We start from the raw sequence: 23,520 nt of genomic DNA, 5'->3' as shown, positions 1-23,520 counted from the left end.
ATTTAAATTTTCTCAATCTTTGTTTTAGTATCATATTTAAATTTTAAATATTGAATTATGCGTGATATATGTGATACAAATGCATCATACGCTTAACCTTATTCTACATTTGTTCTCAAACCACCTTTAATTATATCTATATACTGTATGTCGCTTTATTTTGAAGTCTATTTTGTCATGAAAATGTTGTAGGCGAACAATAGACACCACTCAAAAGTACTCATTGCTATATAAGAGACTTTGAGCTTTCTTTCTTTCTTTTGAATATTGATTGCTTTTCTTGGATTATACTATTCTTCTAGTCAATTTTGACAATAGCACTTATGCACTAAAGATGTGTAGACATCTTCAACTAATCATTTATTTACATATTCAACTTTGTGGTCAGCCAAAAAAAACGATTTGAAACCGTGTAACTTTTTATAGAAATGCATATTATAAAAAGTTGACTCCAAGTAATCCAAGGTGGGTGAAGCTGCTCTCCTCTAAACCTACACCATTAGTTATGAGGCCAAAGGAATATTGAAACTTTTTAGTATTAATTATTAATTAAGATTTGAAGTCACTCTAAGACGACGTGGGCTATATACTTTATTTAGGTTTATGACTATTTATCAAAAAGATAAAATTGATGGGCTAGTTTTATGAGCATAAGATCGAGCCCAATCATACAAGGTGGGAAACATTGGTCCATTACTAAATCGCCACACTAGACGAGAGTTATAGTTATACTACATTAATTGCACGCATACATGATTGAACTCAAGACCTCTCGCTAAATAGAATTTAGCGATGCCCAAATTTTGCTACTGAAATCAGAACTAAGATTAATCTATCTGTGGATTCAAATACTTATTTTCCTTTTGAAGCCCTTAATTGTTTCTTTAGGCCTTGTGCAATCGCCAATCCAACACAGATCTAAAATTGCTCATATTTCAAAATTTAGTTTCGCTTAAGGGCATCCGCAACGCTGCGCGATGCGGTCTCGGTCTCATCTCGTCTCGACAAGACGAGACGGCATCGAGACAGCGATGCGGCTACCGTCTCGTCTCGACGAGACGAGCTGTCTCGATACGTGACGCGTCCCGGCGAGGCCGGCCTCGAGCTGGCGAGACACGCGCCCGACGCCACGTGGCGCGCGCGGGCGGCTGGCGTGACGCCCACTCGCCGACCCGCGAGTGGGCGTCGGAATTATGACGTCATAATTCAATTTTTTTAAAAAAAAATCAGATATTTCGAAAAAATTTTTTTTTTTTAAAAAACGGTTATATGACCGTTCAACGGTCATATTTTTAATTTTTTTTTTATATTCTATATATACTCTTCTCCATTCTCCATTTTACACACAAACACACATTTATTCTCTCATCTCTCTTTCTTTCCTCTCTAATCACTTCTATAAGATCATTCCTTTATTTTTTTTCTTCTCCCAAATTTAATCAATTATGGATCAATTTGAGCAAATGCGTCGAATAATGGAAGAATCGCTAGAAGAAGATCGACGCAGGGAGGAGGAAGTCGCCGCGCCTCCTAGGCGACGCCGAACATACATCCATCATAACCGGGAGGAAGCCGCCGCAAGGTTGGAACGTGATTACTTCAATCCGAACCCGGTGTGGGGAGATATCTACTTCCGTCGCCGTTTCCGTATGTCACGCGCGCTATTTTTGCATATCGCGAATACATTGGCGGGATGGGAAGAGTACTTCAGAGAAGGGTTCGACGCTGTTGGCCGTCCTAGCCACACGACGCTCCAGAAATGTACTGCGGCGATCCGTCAGCTTGCTATTAGACAAACGGCGGATTTGTTCGACGAATACCTGCACGTCGGAGAATCCACTGGAAGACTTTGTTTGTTGAACTTCTGCAAAGGCGTCCGGGCAGCCTTCACCGACGAATTTTTGAAGAAGCCAACCACCGCAGATTGTCAGTTTCTGCTCCGACTTCACGAACAAGAACACGGATTCCCCGGGATGCTCGGGAGTGTCGATTGCATGCATTGGCAATAGAAGAATTGCCCTGTGGCGTTGAGGGGGTTATACACGAGCGGCCACAAAGGCACCCACCCCACCATTATACTCGAGGCCATCGCCAACTACCGGCTATGGATTTGGCATGCGTATTTCGGGGTCCCCGACTTGAACAACGACGTCAACGTGCTCAACAACTCCGACCTCTTCGCTGAAGTTCTGAATGGTAAAGCGCCGGCCATCAACTTCATCGCTAACAATCACCAGTATAAAATGGGGTACTATCTTGCCGACGGCATCTATCCGAAGTGGCCAACCTTCGTGAAGACGTTCAACAGGCCTGCGGACGAAAAGCAGTCTCTTTTTGCGCAGAAGCAAGAGTCTGCTCGCAAGGATGTGGAGAGAGCGTCCGGGGTTCTCCAAGCTCGATTCAACATTATCAAAGCCACGGCTCGACAGTGGTTTATGGAGAATATGGTCGACATCATGTATGCGTGCATAATCTTGCACAACATGATTGTCTTCGACGAAGGACCTGAGGCGGAAAATTGGTTCGACCCTGAAACCCCGGGAAGCTCAACCGCAAGTAGTCCGCCTCGAACGGGAGTGCATCCGTCTTTGCAAGAGCGGTTGTCTATTCGGGCAAGGACACGTGATTCTATCGCCCACGCCCAACTCCAGGAGGATCTAATGGAGCACATTTGGGCAAAATTTGGCAAATGTTAGATGATTGTCACTAGAGAACTCCTTCTTCTGCTACTTTGCCTCCATTTTTTTTTATTTGAGTTTAAGTGTGCAATTTGTAATTTCTAGTTTTTTAACTATGTCTTTTTTATTTTTTTAGGTATTTAAATTGTAATTTTATTTTTTTTAATGAAGTGTGTTTTTTATTAATTGAATTTGTTGGAATTAAAAATAAAAAATGAAATTGAATGAATAGTTAAGAGATGGTTAAGAGATGGAGGGATGCAGGTGTTGTCTCTTAGTTAAGAGATGAGCTGAAAAGTATAGTGGGGCCCATAAATAATTAAGAGATGAGACGGTTAAGAGACGGATAAAAGACAGAGATGCGAATGACCTAAGCATGAGAACATAAGCATATATAGGTACTATATTATATGATTTTGTTATAAATTTTCTCGGTTTTTGTATAAATCAACATTCTAAGATGTGTACATATGAATAGCAATGCGGACATATAATGTATCCATCAATGAGATTGACAACTGTCATATTCCAACAATTAAAATAAATAGATAATTCAAAAGGCGTATTTTGAATAATTTTGAATGTTAATTGGGTGCAGATGTACCATTCAATTACTTTAGACCATCCACAATGGTCGGCGAGCGACCGGCTAGCCGATTCCCGGCACTGGCAGGTCCGCTCGCCGAACCATTGCAATTGGTGAGCGCCATTTCAGCAAGAAATTCAGCGAGCGCTGGCCGATGCGCTCTCCGATCCGCTCGCCGCCATTGTAGGCTGGCGATCGGCTAGCACATTTTTTTTAAATTAAATTTTCAAAACACTATATATACGCGATTTTCACGTCATTTTCATTCGCACCACTTGTGTTAACGAGTTTTCTCTCTCTCCATTTCTGTACAAGAGCAACAACGCGAAATGGATAGCAACAACGAGTCTACTCCAGCGACGAGCGGGACTCAAACTCCCACGGTACCCGCGGGAGCTGGATGGGGGCCGATGAGCGGGTACTACAACATGTACCCTTGGCAGCAGATGATGTCGGGATGGCGGCCGGGGGTACTATGGCATCCGGGGGGATGCAGATGATGCCGCAGGGCGGCGGACAGGGGGTACCAGGGATGTAACCCGGTATGCAGATGATGCCTGGGTGGGGTGCCCGGATGCAGATGATGCCGGGGTGGCAGGCAGGGGTGCAGCTCGTGATGCAGGGGACGCCGGGAGGGGGGGGGGGACAATGTCTATCGTCCCAGTCTTGATTTTTTTACTGCTTCTTCGCACACAGCGACCCCATCGGAGACGCAGTTCACTGGGGTAGAGACTTTCTCCTTAGAGGAGCTGGGGATAGATCTCGAGGAGGCGGACACTCCCATCCCCTCCATGGGGGGAGTAGGGCGGGGCCGGGGCCGGGGCAAACCGAAGAAGAAGAGGAAGGGCAAGAGGGTGGTTGGCGAGTCGTCGCAGCCGACTGATGACGGCACCCCAACACGGAGGAAGTGGACGGATGATGAGAACGTTGCGCTGTCCAAGGCTTGGGTGTCTGTTTGCGATGATCCCCTCGTTTCGAACAATCAGAAGATTGTCAACATGTGGGCTAAAATTGCAGCAACCTACAAGAGGAATTGCCCGCATAGGAAGGCATACAGCGGGGAGGAGTGCCGGAAGGGGTGGGAGTGAATCAGGTCTGGGGTCTCCCGATTTGCGGACTTGTACACCAACGCCCTCCGCATGAAGACCAGTGGCCAAACTGACGAGGACTGTAGGAGGATAGCGGAGAAAGCCTTCCCCGTGCCGGGACTGTATAAGGAATTCACCTACTGGAACTGCTATCTGGTGCTGATGGATTCCAAGAAGTTCTGGGCGGGTGTCGATACTGGCTGGCCGAAGAAGTAGCGGCTGAACTATGCCGGTGATTACAGCGGCAGCAGCGACGGTTCCCACGACCTCCCTGAGGATGTTCAGGAGTTCCCGTCCCCTCCATCGTTTACTCGCCGCACTCGCCCGGATGGTCAAAGGCGGGCGCAACGGGCAACGAGGGGAGTCGCCTAGGGGTCCCAGGAGGTCCAGTCGGCATCCCCCCTGTTGGAAAGTCGCCAACCGAGCTCGCCTTCTTCGCGCGTCAACAAACGCGTAAACAGATACACAAGATCTTAGCTAAATGGAGGGAGGCAACTGATCCCGTGGAGAAGAGGTTTCTTCACTCAATGCTCGAGAGTATGCGGGTCGATTTGGATGTCGTCGCGGCACAGTTGGGGGGATCAGACGCGGGCTCAGATGCCGCAGAATTGGGGGTCCCGGGTGGCGGCGAGGACGGCGGCGACGACGAGGAGTAGAGTGGGGTGGGGGCTCGTGTGTGGAAGCCCGATTTTTATTTATTATGTAATTTGTTTTAGTTAATGTACTTTTTTTAATTTAAATAAAATTAATGAATTTTCCCGTATATGTGTCGTAAATTTAATTCCGTATTTTGTGTTTAATTCCATAAATTTTTAGTTATTTTTTTAAATTTTGTTTGATGTGGCTAGCCTATGGCTAGCCTATTGCTTGTCCAGTTGCTTGTCCTGATGATGTGGCATGAGTAATTTTAGTGCTGATGATGTGGCAGGAGGAGTTTGTGGCTAGCCTATGGCTGGCCTATTACCATTGTAGATGCTCTTAGTGAATTAAATTTTACCATACTCTATAAATTGGCTTTTAAGTACATCAATTTTTTCATGTATTCCAATGATTTTTTGACGAATTCATACGCTTAGCGAAATTGATATTTACACGACACCAGAAATTTATGCCATGTAATTTTAATTTGGCCCAAATTTAAATTATTGGAATATTGGATTTCACAAATAGTTGTGGATTAGCAGTACAAAAACGAGTTTTATCGACAGACAAATTTACCAGTGGATCGCGTTAACAATCAGACTATTTATCTGCCGGTAAAACGTGCTTTTCTAATACTGCCCAACAATTATGGAGTACATTTTTTATTATAATTAAAATATTGTGTTGTAGCAAGTAGTACATATTTATAAATTTCATTACTAATGTTTATTTTTAGTGATGTATGTATAGTTTTGAGACTCCCATATAAATTGGAGTCAAGCTAAATATTAAACCTATTCATGAATTATAACTAGGAGGGAGTAATAAAGTTTTCTATCTATTTATTCTGTAATGCTCAGATGTGCTAATATCAAATGGTCACATCTAATTTAATTATCCACCAAATTTCTTTTATTTAATTCGCTCCATCATAACCTGTGATGCAGTGAATGGACTTGGGTTACTTAAATAACTGTTGGGCTTTAATATTTTTGCCAAATATAATGTTTTTGATTGTGGCCCAATAAATGAATTGATATATAGTATATAAGTGGGATAAATTATATCCTTATTCAAGGTCGTCTTTGTTTTGGTTTGTTTCAAGCAATGAATTTTGAATTCTCTTATAATTAATTGAAATGTTGGCCTTTTTGTAAATAGAAGAAAGAGTCATAAATAAAAATCAGTAATATACTGACTGGCACGGTTCTTAAAGAACACATTGTTTATAAGCAAATATGAGTAAATGAAGGCTTATTTCATTTATTGCTAGATTTTATTGTCTCAAAATGAATAAAATTTATATCCTGTCATTTAAGGCTTTCATTAAAAATTCCTACCAATTTTATCCACGCGGCAAGTAAAATGCCCAGGTTCCGGCAAGCTACCCCAAAATAGGGTGACGAGGGATCAAGATTCTTACCACATTCATTCAACCGCACAAAAGTAGGAATACTACCGAACTAATTAAAATACTCAAATCATTTAGTCCGCCCTTCTTGTTGGTTTGTTCTTTGTTGTGTCGTCTTGTTCATTTTTCATATGTGTTGTTGGTTGTATTGTATTTATTCTGCTAACGTTTGAACTCGTCCCATCAAAAAGGCACTTTTGTTATGAAAAAAACAAGTCCTATTGGATATCTCATAAAGATCATTTTTCACCATCATAAAGATCATTTTTTCACCAAAAAAAAAACAAGCCTTTATTTTACTAATCCAAAACAAGGGGGTAGGTACGGTATACCTTACCAAAACCATCATACCATATACCTTACCGTAAATACGGTATGCTTAAAAGTCATACCTTTACCTTACCAAAGTTTTCGGTATGACGAATTTCCTTACCGATACCATACCTCATTTTCGGTATACCGTATCGAAGTTCGGTATACCTTACTTTTGCGGTATACCTGACTTTCAACATCAATTAAAATAGAAAATTAGAATATTTAGAATATTATTTATATTTTATAATTTTAAAAATAAATTAAAAATAATTTATTCATAATTATATTTATATTTCATAATAGATTTTATAATTTAAAAATATATAAAATATATTTTTATATATAATTGTGTTTATATTTTTGTGGTATATATCTTAGTTTACGGTATGTACCTTAATTTACGGTATATACCGATTTTCGGTATGCAGCGGTATACCGCGTTATTTGAAAATTCATACCATTACCTTACCGGAATCTTTCGGTTAGGTATCATGCCGTACCGAAAGTCACGGTATACCAAAAATTTGATATTTTCGATATTTTTTCGGTACGATAAGGTTGGTATTTCGGTATTTTTCGCCAGCCCTATCCAAAACCATATGGAACTTTCCATACAAATGGACAAATTTCAAACTCTCAAAGAATTAGCTGACTTGTATAGATCTTCATTTATTTATGAATATCTAATGAATTAGTGTTTAAGATTAACACTAATAGATTATTACTCCCTCCGTCCCACATAATTTTACCCAGTATTCCATTTTAGTCCGTCCCACATAATTTTACACATTTTACTTTTACCATTTTTGATAGTGGACCTCATATTCCACCAACTCATTTCTACTCACATTTTATTATAAAACCAATACTTTAAAAGTATGACCCACATCCCACCAACTTTTTCAACTCACTTTCTATTACATTTCTTAAAACTCGTGCCAAGTCAAATTGTGTAAAATTATGTGGGACGGAGGGAGTATAAATAAGGTGATATTTACGGATATAATTGCAGTTTAATTCTAATCTTTAAATCTTAGTACTATTCCAAATTAGATTCAATTTTCATAAAACTTCAACAATAACGTTGATTTATGGTTCTTAATTTGCTTCAATGTTATTTTGTTTGTGCATAAAATGTAGTAATTCTAGTGCAAACAGTTTGAGTTTTAGAGTTGTACATTACTCTAACAGACATATGTAACAAAACATAAAAAGAAAACAATATCGAACGCGTGTCATAAATTAATACACAAGAGAATCAGTAAAAGGAGCACTCACTACCCACATATAAAAACCCTCTTTAAAAATTAAGGTCTCCCACTAATTAATTAGGCAAAATCTGAGATGGGAAGAACACTCAGTTTTCTCCTAATACATCTCCTTGTCCTAGCTGTTGCCACAAATTCCACCTCCATTCATGAGCTGCTCAAGAGCAAAGGCCTCCCGCCCGGCCTCTTCCCCAAGAGCGTCGTAAAATCCTATGACCTCAACGACGACAGCCTCCTCCAAGTCTACCTCGAGAGGCCTTGCCTCACCAAGTTTGAAACTAGGGTGTTTTACGACAAGGTTGTCCGAGCAAACCTCACCTACGGCCGCCTCATCGGGCTCGAGGGCTTGACTCAGGAAGAGCTCTTTCTCTGGCTGCCGGTCAAGGATATCATTGTCTACGACCCCGAATCCGGATTGATCTTATTCGACATTGGTGTTGCTCATAAACAGATGTCTCTTTCTCTCTTTGAAGATCCACCTCTATGCCATTCTCAAAGTATGTGATTTATCTTTTTATTTTATGTTTCTTATATTTTTTTTTGTTAGATGTGAAGGGATCTTCATTCGTGATGTTTCTTTTGAAATGCAGGTAAGTGGATTGATGAGAGTCTTGGAATAGAGATAGGATCTCAAGCTCAAAGATGAAATTTTATAAATTCTTGATTATGAGGAAATCATTTGGCCAATCAATTTTAAAGACTATGTTCTTTTGTTGGATTTTTTGGATTCTATATTAAGCACTGTTGTGATTGTTTCTTCAAGAATTTTGTGATGCTTTAATTATGTTCGATAAAGATGTGAATTTTCTCGTTCAAATCTGACAGGGGTGTATTATTCTACATTAATTTGCATAAAACAAGTTGACAGTTATGTGCTGATGCGAATGATTCTACATAAATATGTCTGTAAAGGAGCAACCAGATAGGAATAGCAGTCTTACAATTAATGTAAAGATCCCATATATTTTTTACTTGAGTGAATCACCTTATTTTACGATTGAATATTTACCGATTCAAGAGGCATACTATCTTACTCTAATGGAAATGATGTAAATTAAATTTAATTTTAGTGTAAAGTTTTATGTATATATCTAAATCTTGAAATTATTTTTGAGAACATGGAGACAAATTGACTTTTATTATAAGAAACGTAAGAGTTATTTATATATAGCATAATATTTTTATACTAAATATAAAAATAAAATAATAAAATAATGAATAAAAATATAATTCAATGTACATTCGAAAAAAAAATACTCCACTTCATTAATTTTTAAAAGTTTGAAAAAGTACCAACAAGAAAATTGAATATTTTAAATATAGTAATGTTTGAATATGTAAGAAATATATAGGAGACTTAATTTAGTTTGGAAAAAATATTTAAGAGTACAATGAGGTTGAATAGACAAAGACAGATTTGGTAATTTTGGAAAATTAAGAAAAACACTTTAGCTTTTACCTTGTCAACTTACGCAAAATAATACTACAACACATTTATTTATATAGATACTCCTCGCATTATTCTATATATCCAGATTTTTGTTCGACAAAAATCTTGATATTTTATTAGATAATATCTATATCTAGATATTTTATGCATATTTATAGAAAATTTTGGAAAGCATGGATTTTCTAGAACGAAAATCCTATGATATATTGAAAATCTCTTATGATAATCATCCCCTGCTTGAAATGTATATTGATGCTTGAAAGTTGGATATGATGACCCTTGCGTATGGATTATATTTCCTACAATTTTTATTATGAAATACAAGATGATTATTGAAAGATAAGAAAGTCACTTCCACGTAGAAAGTCTCAGAGATTCAAGGATTCGACTTTCAGTTCTAGATTGACCAGAATAATTGAGATCTCTATTAGCTTAGGGAAATGTGAATAGGAATGAAAATACAAGAAATGGAAGGGTATCAAATTCAGTAATTTGTATTATAAATGAAAGCACAAAAAGAAAAAAAATAGAATTTCATTTTATTAATTAAAGAAATCTTTCGGTCAGTTTTAGAGTATTTTATAGATGGGTATATGTCGTTGATCCAGATCCATATCGGCATTTCATGCTTCATTTTCCAACAAGTAAATGATAAGTTTAATTGCTGGCTGATCTCTTCAGCTCCACTCTCCCAACGTCAGCAACAATAAAGCATATGTCTCCACACCACACTTGTGCCATCACTGCTCTCACCTTCCATAACATAGTTGCTTCAGTTCTCCCTCTGTGATACACCAGCAATGGATGCATATTAGTGAAAGATGCTTATGCAGAGAATCAGCTAATATAGAACCATATACGGCTGAATCTGTCTGTTCAACACAATTTTATTTACAACTACTAGATAATAAAAGATGATCCCTGTCATAGTCTTGACTGTTTATATACAGCAGAGGGAGGGATTATTACCTTAAGCATCTATTTTTGTACAAACATAATTTCTGGTTAGCATCTGCTGTAACTAAATCCCTTCTTGAGGAGGCCTATAAATTCATGTCGAGCGACTGCACGTTGAAAATCCATCTAACGAGGGAAAAATGATGAAAATGTATGTTTTCCACCTCTTTGCAATCAAAGAGAACATACTCTAAAATGCTACATGCATGTTTACACCAGCAAGATGAATGACAATAGCATCATAAGTAGCAATCACAAGACATTGACAGCAAAACTGTGAAACTACCACACTAAAAACAATCAAAATCCGTCAGGAAATAACGAGAAGCAGTAAAGAACACAAGATAGGATATAGAAGGAAACAACTACTGTTTAGTATTATAGCAACCAAAGCCCCAAACCTGACCCCATTCGTCTTCCACTCAGCCATGGGCCTAAGAATTCGGCTATGTTTTGGGTTGTGGGAGTGCACCATGAGCTCCATCTCCAAGAAAAGTGTCTTCCTTCAGTTGGATCATGGCTCTAGTGTTCAGCACCTGTAGACTCTATGCTCCAACAAAATCCAGATCCAGATCAGTTGGCGGAATTGATCTCCAAATCTGGATATATATATACCTTCAACTTCCATCTTTTGGTCAAACAATTTAAGCACAGAACATAACTATATATTCATATATCCAACTGGGATATTTCAGGAGTTCACAATCACATACCTATATCATCGGGCCCTATTTAACTTAACTTATGCATTTCAGAACAGGAATATGGTATTCTAAGATATCGGATGAAAAACGTTAAATAAAATAAAAGGGAAAGTTCAGATGTTAATATGGGGCAGAGGAAATTGCTATAGAGACTTAATAGATAAACTACACCTTTATAATGCTTTTCACGAGAAAATACATAGATTCAGTAGCGTTTCGAAATCCTAGGCATTAAACATCTATTTTTCCTATCATGGTAAAGCCTCAGCACAATTGCAGCAGTTTCCTCAATTGCTTTAGCTGTAACCTCTGCATCATAAAACCAAATGAATCAAGACTGCAACAACAACTATTAAGGAACAGAGTGCATAAAAGCTTGTATCAACTCACCAATCACAGGCCAAATGGGATTCTGCTGGAAAATCTTGCTAGCAAACTCAAGCTCTTGTTTAACATAGTCCATTTCTGAATAGTTGCATTTCATCATACTATCCCCCAATCCCAACGTCTTCGCCCTTGCTCGTCGGATCGATCGCAATGCGACCGGATTGATCGTGAGAGCGAACACCTTCTCAGGGTCGACCTCGAATAGCATCTTCGGGAGGTCAACATTCATGACAATAGGCACATTTGCCACTTTGTACCCTTTCTGTGCGAGGTATATGGACAACGGTGTCTTCCCGGTACGAGACACACCCGTGAGGACGATATCGGCCTGATGGAGGTTCCGGGGAAATGCTCCGTCATCTTGCTTTATGGTGAACTCGATGGCCTCAATCCTGCGAAAGTAGTCCTCCCCGAGCGAGCTGTTCCGCCCGGGAGCCCACCTGGAGAGGCCAGAAGGAGACACGCCGAGATGAGAAGCAACGGCTTCGGTTATGGGGCTAAGAACGTCGAGAGATGTCACACCCCACAGCTGGCAGGCTTGTCGAGCTGATTCGGCGATTGAAGGATCGGCGAGAGTGTATACTAGCATTGCTCCTTCCTTGGCCGCTTGCGCTATCACCTCCATCAATCGGTCTATATCATCAATCTTTAAAAATATGAACAAGAACATGACGGTCTGTTAAGAATCTGCTTAACACGAAGAACATAAGCACAACACGATTTATACAAACGCAAACACAACATGGACATGAAAGTGACACGACTCAAATACAGTCTATACCATTGATGTTCAAAAACACAAGTACACAACTATGACTGAAGATCTTGATGCATCATAGTTTTAATGTACTTGCTTCTAAATTATTGGAGCAAACTACAATACAAAAGGCATTAACATCCCAGAAATATAAGTTATGTCGAAGACTCGAAATCGGGAAAAAAATAATAACTGTAATGCCAAGTCAGATTGTATATACAGTATTACCATTTCAGATTGATCATTATAACCATTTGCGCATCGAAAAAACATACCCAAACTCCTAAGTAGGTCTGCCAATTCGCGTGTCATGTTGTTGACACCATAATGACACAAACACGAAAACAACAAACATGGCCATGACACGAAAACAAATTCAACTGACTGTCCAACACGAACCTAATACGAGATTCTCATGTTATACAAACACGACACAAAATTATCACCCTTGGCCTTGTTACATCTGTACGATAAAAACACGAACACGAGATTCTGAACCATTGAATTCAGGGTGTTTGTATCATGTCAAAAGTTAGGCAGCCATACTTGAGATAATAAGCATTTGAACAGTATAGCTAATAGCTGTATAGGATTTAGCATAGAAATTCCACTATATCTGCATTTAATATTTCATATCCTAATTCATTCCAACAAACAAGATTAACAAATCGAGTATTAATAAGAGTATCATACATAAATATTCATTTCATTAAGCAAGGGCAATCTTACCCCCGAAAATAAATGGGTATTAATCGGGCAAACGCGATCCACCAAACAGTGCTCAAACTGACCCAACGCAGCGGTGACGGAATGCTCCACCGTCCACCCCGTTCCGTCAGAAACCATGTATATCGACTTAGCGGCGGCTAAACCCTCCCCGCCGTCGCTAAAAAGCGGCAGCTCATTTCCACTACCATTACTATTATTAGTATCGGAGGGAGAGTCGGCGGCAGTCATCACATCAGCAGATCTCTCGACCGGGCGACTCAATTTACGGCCAGACCGGACGGCGCGAGCTCTTGACCAGCGGTTCAGCTGCGGGCTTGATTTGATTCGGCGCGAGGGAGATTCAGGCGAAGACGGAGGATCGGAGAAGGTCGGGGCGGTGGGCTGCGACGGCGTTGGCGGGATGTTCGACAAGGAGGATAAGGTTGAGGAGGAAATCATTTTCTCTTTTTGCGGGTGTTTCGGTTTGGTGTCTTCCCACTGAGATATCGGGCTTTACGTGGCAGCGTGTATCTACAACTCTTCCCTTGGTGACACTTCCCTAATTATTTTATTTAATATCGTTATATTGGTTCTTTCAGATTATTTCTTAATTAGCAGCCTATGGACTATGGAGTATAAGATTTCATATTAATCGAAACCACCGGTTCCATCGGTTTATAGGCCATCTACATAGGGGTCGTACACTCGTAGCTGTGCATCATAGGCTTCCGAAAGCCCGACAAAATTACCAATATATGTACAAACTGGCCATAATATTTTTTTCATTAAAATTTTAAAACACTTATTCATTGTTGTGTTGACTAATTCAATTGCCCAACACCAAAGAAATACTAACTGTGAAAACATATTGGGCTCTATTACACTCCATGAGTTGGCCCAACTAGATCATATTCCCATCCGCAGCGGGTGCGTGTCCGTCCATACCAGTGGCACGCCCCACCGCCATCCGCCGCTGCCGCTGAGCAGGATTACGTGGCGGTTTGCGATTGGCCAACGGCATAGCCGTTGGCAAATTTGATTCTTTAAAAAAAAAATCAAAACTAATTAAAAAAATCATTTTTAAATAAAATAAAATACTTTTTCCCACTTCCCGATAAATTATATCCATTTTCTACACACTTTTAATTTATTTTTCAATTTTTTTTCCAAAATTCACATTTTCATCTATAAATACCCCCTTCAACACAAAAAATTTCCCACCACACTACACAATTCTCATCTATAATTTTTAGGATTTTAATTATGTATTTTTATTTTTTTCGATTTTAATTACGTAATTTTTATTTTTTAGGATTTAATTATGTACTCCCTCTGTCCCATTAGAAATGCAACGTTTTCCTTTTTGGGTTGTCCCATTAAAAATGAAACGTTTCCTAAAATGGAAACATCACTCTCTCTACTTTTCTCTCTCTCTTACTTTACTCTCTCTTCATTAACTCACAAAACAACACTGCATAAAATCCCGTGCCGAAAACCAAATGTTTCATATTTATTGGGACGGAGGGAGTAATTTTTATATTTTAATGTATTTTTATATTGTAGAAATGTTTTGCAGTAATTGAAGTATTTAAATTGAATAATAGAATGATGGTTCCTTGAGTTTGTCCTTGCAGAAGAACATGGATGAGGGTGTTGTGCTCTTGCCTAAGGACAGAGAGTAAAAGTGGGCCCGAACTCACCTTCGTGCTCTTAAATAAGAGAACAGATGGGAATGCTCTTAAAATGTTCGTTAATGGAACAAATTAAATTTATAACAAACCTGCTATAACCTGTAACCTTTTTATATTTGTACTAACTGTCAAAATATGCATAAGGAAACAAATAAATCACCCAAATCAGAGGAGCCGTAATTGATTTAATTGATATTTCTTAGAATTAGAATTATCTTGTTTCCATATGTACATACTATCTCTCCCTATATAAAGAGGAGCTGTAAATCATTCTAATCATCCGAAAATAATACAACACTCTTGTCTATTCCTTTAGCTTCAATATGTTTAGCCATCTAATCCTGGCCTCTCTCGATAACCATCTTCAAGATGGTATCAGAGCAGGATACTAGAGGTGGGGACTCAGCAAAGAGTTCATCAACGTCCATATACCCTTCTCAGCCCCTTTACCTGCACCAAAATAAACGATGTCAGAATCTGACTCGGAAACCACCACAAATACCACTCAAACCTCTATCAATATCCCCTTCGAAATGGCGACTCAATTCGCTGATTTTCTGAAGCAGATCAGTTCATCAGCAAAACCAAAAACCTCAGATACCACCCAAAATCAACTTGAATCCCTTGGCGACGTCCACGTCAAGACCAAACTTAATGGAGAAAATTATCCACTTTGGACAAAACTCATGAAACGAGCCATAGGAGGAAAGGGCCTGATATCTCATATTTATGGAGGTTCGAACCCCCCATCCATTACCGATCCCGACTATTCCAAATGGCAACAACGAGATCATTGTTGTTTCAATTGGATAATCAATAACATCGAGATAGAACTTGTGAATGAAGTCTCACAATACGAGACAGCCAAGGATCTGTGGGAAGGCCTAGCAATCACATACGGCAGTGGAGGAGACCCGCTACAAGTGTTCGATCTACATCGACAAGCTGACAGAATGAAGCAAGGGAGCATGACACTCGAAGCACTCTGGCAGAAGTTTCAAGATCTATGGATTTCCATAGACTCCAGAGATCCGAGCGATATAACAGATCCAGAATCGATCGTGAAGACCAACAAGAGAACCCAGAGACACAGAACATATCAGTTTCTCTATGCCCTAGATGAAAAACATGATGCCGTAAAGAAGGAGATCCTGAACAGAGAGCCCATACCAGATGCCCGTACTGCATACGGGATGGTAAGACGGGCAGCGGCGAACAACCGAGTTCTTAACCCAGCGACGGCAGAACCAACAACCCCTGGCATCGGGACTGGGCTCGCTGCCGTCAACCGAAATAATCCTAGACCGCACATCCCATTCAGAAACACGACCGCCGAACGGAGAGTGGAGGAAGATAAAAGTCGCCTCTCCTGCACTCACTGTGGAGGCAAGAAACACACCAAGGAGACGTGTTTTCACATCCACGGGTATCCCGATTGGTGGGAAGAAATGAAGAAAGGAAGACAAAACCGGAATCGTGGCGGTGGGGGAAGAGTAGCGGCGGCCGCAGCGGTGGGTGACCGCGCCGCCTTCGGCGAAAAATCGACGGGCAGCGGCATCTCCAGCAACGCCCAGGCCGGAAGTCATGGTGAGGAGGAGAGAGCTGTGGCCTCAGTCTCGGTGGCACGAGTGTGGAATGATGGTAAGCCGACGGTAGGAGAGTCGGCGGTGATGTGCACCGAAGGGGATGCGGCGGAGAGTGCTAGAATTTGGGGAGGAAGAGCAGCGGAGATTTTGGGGGGGATTACCTTAAATACCCCAGTTTTTAGGAAATCTCAAATTGGCCCCAAGAATTCCCCAAATAACATAGAATACCCCACCCATTCTCCAGACTCTAAAACTTACCCTCCATCTTGTCCTATTTTCAAAATAGACCCCATATATAGCTCAAATACCCAACTTGACCCTCCATCTCACTATATATACCAAACAAGCCCCTCACAAATGACCAATGTCTATTTTGGTCCCTCAAAATCAGATAATCCCATTCCTATTGACCCAAAATGCAAAAATCTAGCCGACAAACCCACAACTGAGTGTAAAAACTCTTTTGAAGCTCTAGCCAATTCCTCGACCTCCATTGTAGGAAAGAAAGATAGTCACTGGATTTTTGATTGTGGGGCAACCGATACCATGTCCTTTGACTCCTCTGATTTTTTAGCCATTACCCAGTCAAAAAAATCCTATGTCCAAACAGCCAGTGGGGATTTAGCACCAGTCCAAGGGGCGGGCACTATTATTATCTCACCTACTTTACGACTTTCCAATTGTCTATTTGCCCCATCATTGTCTCACAAACTCTTATCTGTTAGTCATGCGACTAAAGAGCTCCATTGCAAGTTACTAATACAGCCTGATTTTTGCATGTTGCAGGATTCGAAGACGGGAACGATAGTTGGGCGTGGCACTGAACGACATGGACTGTATTATTTGGACGAGACAGCCCAACAGAGTGCCGTGTTGCTTACTCACGGACTGACAGAAAGGCAGATCTGGCTTTGGCATCGTCGGTTAGGGCATCCATCCTTGGGATATATGCGTTTACTTTTTCCCGAGATAGCTACTTCTTTTTCTATGCAGTGTGATACTTGTTTTTTGGCCAAAAGCCACAGACATTCGTTTCAATTGAACAATACTAGAATGAAAACTCCTTTTGCTTTAATTCACTCTGATATCTGGGGTCCTGCTCCTGTTACTGGTGGTCAAGGTCTTCGTTATTTCTTGCTTTTTGTTGATGACTATTCTCGAATGACTTGGGTGTACTTTCTGAAATCAAAATCTGAGGTTTTTGAAACTTTTACCCAGTTTTACACCCATGTGAAAATCCAATTTAATCAAACCATCAAAATTCTTAGATCTGATAATGGGGGTGAATATGTCAACTCGAAAATGCAAAAATTCTTTACTGATAAAGGTCTCGTCCACCAAACAACTTGTGCTTATACACCAGAACAAAACGGGGTAGCCGAAAGGAAGAATAGGTATCTCCTAGAGATAACTAGAGCACTACTCATCGAGTCACAAGTTCCGAAATCCTTCTGGCCAGAAGCCATAGCTACTTCAGCCTATCTTATAAACCGACTTCCTACAAATATTCTAAACTTTAAAACACCTTTAGACATCTTTTCCACCCATTGCCAAGTACCTTCCTCACTAAGCCTCGACCCTAAGGTGTTTGGATGCTCTGTCTTTGTCCACATCCCTAAACACGAAAGAACAAAATTTTCCCCTTGTGCAGTCAAATGTGTCTTCTTGGGATACGGTAAAACTCAAAAGGGATATCGGTGCTACAACCCCAAAACACACCAAATGTACACCACTATGAACTGTGATTTTGTTGAGGGAGAATTCTACTATAGCCAGCCTAGTAGTCAGGGGGAGAATCAACCAAATACACCAAAAAGTGACTTACTAGACTGGACCACCACTCCTACTCCACCTATCACACCTGCACCACCCATTCCACCCACATCATCTATTCCACCTGCTCCACCTACACCACCCGATCTCGATCATGCCAAATCAGATCGTGTTTTGGAAGTTGGTCCATCAGAGGAGGTTAGCGGCACCGCCGGGCAGTCAACCGATTCCAATATACAGAATGTGGAGTTAAGTGACATGGCCTCACCATCTGCCTCGTCTTCAAATCCTCAGGTAAATGAGTCTATTTTTGATGATACTAACAATAACAGAGAAGAAGGAGTTAAAGTGGATGAAGACACAGGACAATATGAAATGCCACAAAGAAGCACCAGAGGCATTCCACCAAAGAGATATTCTCCTGAGTGGAAAGGGCGAAAATCCAAGTACTCCGTGGCGAATATGGCTCAAGGGCAGCTCACAGAAATGGCGCGTGCCTTTGAGGCTGCCCTATATGAAGAAGAGGAAATTCCTTGGTCATTTGAGGAAGCAATGAAACACAAGCACTGGAGGGAAGCTATGAAAAAGGAGATAGATGCCTTGATAAAAAATGGAACGTGGGAGAAGTGTACCTTGCCCAAAGGAAAGAAACCAGTTGGGTGCCGATGGGTCTTCACCATTAAAAGGAGAGCCGATGGTTCGATCGAGAGATATAAGGCAAGATTAGTGGCTAAAGGTTATACTCAGGTATACGGAGTAGACTACGCGGAAACCTTCTCCCCAGTTGCCAAGTTGAACACTGTAAGAATAGCTGCTTGTAAAGAATGGCCTCTACATCAGTTTGATGTTACTAACGCCTTCTTACATGGAGAACTAGAGAAAGACAAAGAGGTGTATATGGAGATTCCTCCTGGGTGCTTGGAAGAATTCGGTGAAGGACAAGTTTGCAGACTAAGAAAGACTCTATATGGATTGAAGCAGTCCCCAAGAATCTGGTTCGGGAGGTTCTGTCAAGCAATGATTAAGCATGGCTTCAAGCAGAGTCACTCTGACCATACGTTGTTCTTGAAGAGAAGAGGTGACAAGGTAACGTGTCTGATTATATATGTGGATGACATGATCATTACAGGAGATGATACTGAGGAGATTGAGAAATTGAAGATAAACTTGTTCAAAGAGTTCGAGATGAAGGACCTTGGATCACTAAAATACTTCTTGGGAATTGAGGTACTGAGATCCAGACACGGAATTTTCCTAAGGCAAAGGAAATACGTTCTAGACTTATTGGCTGAAATGGGATTGTTGGACTGTAAGCCCGCAGAAACTCCTATGGTCCCGAATCACGGACTTAAAATCGTGGAAGGAGAAAAATTGGCAAATCGAGAACAATATCAACGGCTGGTTGGGAAGTTGATCTATCTCTCACATACTAGACCCGATATCACATACGCAGTGGGCATTGTGAGTCAATTCATGCATCGACCTCAAGAGGATCACATGGATGCGGCGTTGAGGATTGTGAGATATTTGAAGGGAACTGTAGGATATGGAGTTTTTCTAGAAAAAAATGAAGACCTGGAAGTCGAGGGATACACTGATGCTGATTGGGCGAGTAATCCAGTTGACAGAAAATCAACGGCCGGATACTTCACTTTTGTGGGAGGAAACTTAGTCACATGGAGAAGTAAAAAGCAGAAAGTAGTAGCATTGTCAAGTGCAGAAGCTGAGTTCCGTGGAATCAGAAGTGGCCTAACAGAGATCTTATGGTTACGAAGGCTTCTAACAGAGATTGGCTTTCCACCTACACAAAAAAGCCGACTATTTTGTGATAATAAGGCAGCAATCAGCATCTCAGAGAATCCCGTTCAACATGATAGAACAAAGCATGTGGAAGTTGATCGTCACTTCATCAAAGAGAATCTTAAGGCAGGGATCATAGAATTCCCGTTTGTTCGATTAGAGGAACAGTGGGCCGACATTTTGACCAAGGCTGTGAATCCAAGAAGCTTTAAGGAGGTTCTGAGCAAGTTAAACATCGGAGATACCGTTGCTCAACTTGAGGGGGAGTGTCAAAATATGCATAAGGAAACAAATAAATCACCCAAATCAGAGGAGCCGTAATTGATTTAATTGATATTTCTTAGAATTAGAATTATCTTGTTTCCATATGTACATACTATCTCTCCCTATATAAAGAGGAGCTGTAAATCATTCTAATCATCCGAAAATAATACAACACTCTTGTCTATTCCTTTAGCTTCAATATGTTTAGCCATCTAATCCTGGCCTCTCTCGATAACCATCTTCAAGACTAACAACAAATATAATTGTACCGTTGAAACTTGTGTTTATCACTAAAAACAGCATCGTGCTTGTGCTTAAGCGTGTCGTACGTACAAGTGCTCGAGGTGCTTGCATTTAACTTAATTCCGAGGCCTCCATAATTAAGTTCTGGCCACTTGCCATTGGTCTCTCATCTTATAAATTACGAGTCTAGTGAGTTTGTAGAAGAAATCTGGGGAGACCAATTTTGTGGCCAAGAAACTTGACATCTTGCTGGACTTGTTTTCTGTATTCTCCAAAGGTAAAGCTTCTATAAACACAAGGCTCAACGCCACTTGCTATTACGGTGTCGTATGATGGGCAGAAGAAGTATGCCGTTGAGAACCTTTGATATACAGGGTTCGCCACTACCCTATGCTCCACGCTTTTATACACATTATTACTCCACGCCTGCATTCCATCGCAATTTTTATTTATTGCATATTCTTTTTATTTGTTTTCTAATTGTGGATTTTTAATTACCTGAAACAAATCACCAATGTTGATAACAAGGGCTTGGGGATTAGGTTTAACGGCAAACCAGCGGCCATCTTTGACAAGCTGGAGTCCACCGATTTGGTCTTGCTGCAACACTGTGATGAAGTCACTATCAGTGTGTGGCATTATTCCATACATTTCTGGGGAAATTGGGCACGCTGGGTATCTGTTTAATCTTAGGTAACATGTGCTCTCCACACATTTCTCTTCGAAAAAATCTGATTTCTCCCCCAATTCTGATGCCAATATCTCCACCAATTTCTGTGACAATTCAGACACCATCCTCGCATACTGCCCCATTATTGAGCTGAAATTTCAACCAAAAAAAAAATCATTAGTGAATGATTATTAACTCAATTGTAAACGGGGCATCCATAGCATGCATGCAAGAGATGACACGTGTGCGGCACTCATTTCATATAACAACACGATCCTTCACTATTCTTTTCAATAATACTAGTAGTAGTAATTAACTAGACAACTAAGTTAGGACTTGAGTTGGCTTTCGGGCTTGGATCCCCTGCTGTGGAAGAATCTTGTTCCTCACATTTCAATTTTTAATTTTTTTTTATTAAGTGTTACTCCTATATTTTAAGTTTAAAAAATGATGTTGTGGGGAGAAGCATTCCTGCTGTGATTCCTCCACAGCAGGGGATCCAAGCCCTTGGCTTTCTCACTCTGTCTCAATAGAATCATGAAAATTAAAACAAAAAAAAAATGAAAATAAAATAGAAAAGAATAAAGTAGATAAGTAATGAGAGAATAAAAGTTGCCTGAGATTAGTGTGGAAGTTGGGTGAGGAGAGTATGTCGCTGACGGAGACATGAAAAGCCTCCGACCAGGAGAGCTGGGCGAGGCAGGTGGCGGAGGGCGTGCCCCACCTGTAGCTACCCGCGGAGAAGTTGTATGCTGCCTTGTCGGAGAAGGGCTTGGCGAAGAGCTTCACTTGCTCCTCCCTCATCTTCTCCAAAACATCTTTACAAATCCCATGATTTATCACTTGGAAAAAACCCCATTCCTGCGAAGCTCGGGCCATCTTCTTCTTGCATGCTCTCTTTGACAACTCGCCCATCTTTAGTTCGTTTAGATCGATCATTGGAAGCTCGCATTCCACCACGCCCGACACTTTCGGCGCCTCCATCACCTTCTCCAACAGCCTCTTGTATGTTGTCTCAAATGGTGGATCAGCCGACTCGTGCATTCTCATCGCCTTAAACCAAATTATTATTAAAAAAAATAGAGGTGATAGATATAGTTGACGAAAATGACAAGAAGAGAGAAGGTGATAGAAGCACTAGATTTTTCTTTAAAAAGGAACTATGTTTTTGTACTAAACTTTCTTGTTTTGTCATTTATGAAAACGTTGTATGAGGTATCTCCATTGATGAGTTTGAAGACAAGTTCATTACTATGTGTGTGTGGGGTGATGGGGTATAGTAGGTGTCATGTTTTGAATAATATTTGTGCTGTAAAACTCGAAGCTTCCATTAGATAATTCATAAGGACCCCATCACTCTATGCAACTTAGTTTCACAACATATCAATCTAAAATAGAATAAATTATAAATGAACAAACTTCGACTGGTAGACATTAGTATTTGGAGAATTAGAAATAAATACTCCTACGTATAATAAAATGCGCATATTTTGATGTGTCTAATAATCTCGATTTATTTGAATATGGATCATGGGCTCCATCGAGAATATTATTTTATATTCGGACATTGACAATTAATAAAGTATATGATTATAAGACAAAGTTTGACCATCTTATGTTCTTGTCCCCCCCCCCCCCCCCCCCCCAAATTAAGCCTAATTAATTTGGGTGTAAAATGTACTCGAAATAGATAAAGAGAATGAACAAAAATACAGAGTGCACATGTAAAATGTCTACTGCACTAAAAAAGAAAAAGGGGCGAAAAAAACAATGTTTAGTGGTATGTTTTGCTCATAGGCACCACGTTTATGCTCGTGATTTAAATAAACTAACACATTATTATACTCCTATTATGCATTTAGAAAATAGTTTTGCTTACTTGGTTTGTATGCTTCGAGTCATTCTCAGAGGCCACCATTGTTAATAAGTCTTCAACTTGGCTCTAATCCCAAAGCATCGGTTCATTTTGTTGCATGTCAATAACACATTTTTTACATGAGATATTTCACATATTATAGTGTTGAATAGAAGAGTAAAAAACTGAGGAACTTACTTTTATTGATTTAGAAGGAAGAAATATGGATGTTGAATTAGAGAAAAATTGAGAAAATACTGAGATAATATTGTGAAGAGATGAAGAAGAGAGGGGTTTAGAGTTGTGGAAAAGGAAAATGCGTGGTGTCCAGGATGGTTGGAGTAGATATATATTTATAGAAGGGAAATGGGGGTTCTTTAATAATTATAACAAGTGTTCAAATTTACTAATGTATAGGAGTATCAATTTGAGAGAGGTGGTGGAATAGAGAAATGGGAGTCTATGTTTCAAGAGATGAACACGCGGCTCATACTGCTATCACTAATCTTCAATATCTAGATTGGATTCTCTATTGCAATTGGATAATAAACATTGACTTTAAGTTTTAGTTTTAGGGTTGCAAATTAATAAAAATAATAAGGGATCTTTTTACCATATTAGTGCTTCCCAGTTTTTATCTCGTTTTTTCTTCATTTGGAAATACATATCCATTCTATTTCATCATGT

The 23,520-nt window shown here is 40.0% G+C and overlaps 3 protein-coding genes and 1 pseudogene across 9 annotated transcripts; 1 reads left to right on the top strand and 3 right to left on the bottom strand.

The window, feature by feature from the left end:
* The first annotated feature begins 8,059 nt into the window (after window positions 1–8,059).
* On the top strand, window positions 8,060–8,791 carry LOC125192148 (uncharacterized). The gene is made up of 2 exons (XM_048089622.2): window positions 8,060–8,485; window positions 8,579–8,791. Exons 1-2 carry the CDS (start codon window positions 8,065–8,067, stop codon window positions 8,632–8,634), a joined length of 477 nt encoding a protein of 158 aa, XP_047945579.2. The 5' UTR covers window positions 8,060–8,064; the 3' UTR covers window positions 8,635–8,791.
* Window positions 8,792–9,956: 1,165 nt separating this feature from the next.
* RP1 (PPDK regulatory protein) lies at window positions 9,957–13,496 on the bottom strand. 6 transcript variants are annotated; one of them, XM_089057373.1, is made up of 5 exons: window positions 12,973–13,496; window positions 11,490–12,132; window positions 11,271–11,408; window positions 10,408–10,994; window positions 9,957–10,222 (listed from the first exon to the last, which is right to left on the bottom strand). In XM_089057373.1, the coding sequence occupies exons 1-3, from the start codon at window positions 13,408–13,410 to the stop codon at window positions 11,305–11,307; spliced, it is 1,185 nt and encodes a 394-aa protein (XP_088913499.1). In that variant the 5' UTR covers window positions 13,411–13,496; the 3' UTR covers window positions 9,957–10,222; window positions 10,408–10,994; window positions 11,271–11,304. The 6 variants fall into 6 exon arrangements, with proteins under 6 accessions (XP_088913499.1, XP_088913500.1, XP_088913501.1 ...); XM_089057374.1 differs by having other exon boundaries at window positions 10,408–10,502; window positions 10,797–11,408; window positions 12,973–13,495; XM_089057375.1 differs by having other exon boundaries at window positions 10,408–10,502; window positions 10,802–11,408; window positions 12,973–13,495.
* A 5,786-nt stretch (window positions 13,497–19,282) lies between these two features.
* On the bottom strand, window positions 19,283–20,037 carry LOC148929300 (uncharacterized; annotated as a pseudogene).
* A 76-nt stretch (window positions 20,038–20,113) lies between these two features.
* Window positions 20,114–23,139, bottom strand: LOC125195241 (gibberellin 2-beta-dioxygenase 8-like). 2 transcript variants are annotated; one of them, XM_089056160.1, is made up of 5 exons: window positions 23,032–23,139; window positions 22,858–22,920; window positions 21,595–22,031; window positions 20,807–21,128; window positions 20,114–20,734 (listed from the first exon to the last, which is right to left on the bottom strand). In XM_089056160.1, the coding sequence occupies exons 2-5, from the start codon at window positions 22,894–22,896 to the stop codon at window positions 20,495–20,497; spliced, it is 1,038 nt and encodes a 345-aa protein (XP_088912286.1). In that variant the 5' UTR covers window positions 22,897–22,920; window positions 23,032–23,139; the 3' UTR covers window positions 20,114–20,494. The 2 variants fall into 2 exon arrangements, with proteins under 2 accessions (XP_088912286.1, XP_088912285.1); XM_089056159.1 differs by having other exon boundaries at window positions 22,858–23,139.
* Between the last annotated feature and the right edge of the window lie 381 nt (window positions 23,140–23,520).

This window comes from Salvia hispanica, chromosome 4, assembly GCF_029641045.1.
Source record: "Salvia hispanica isolate PSC_SH4W2 chromosome 4, Shi_PSC_v1, whole genome shotgun sequence".
Classification (NCBI taxonomy): Eukaryota; Viridiplantae; Streptophyta; class Magnoliopsida; order Lamiales; family Lamiaceae; genus Salvia; species Salvia hispanica.
This window is presented reverse-complemented; position numbering and strand designations above follow the sequence as displayed.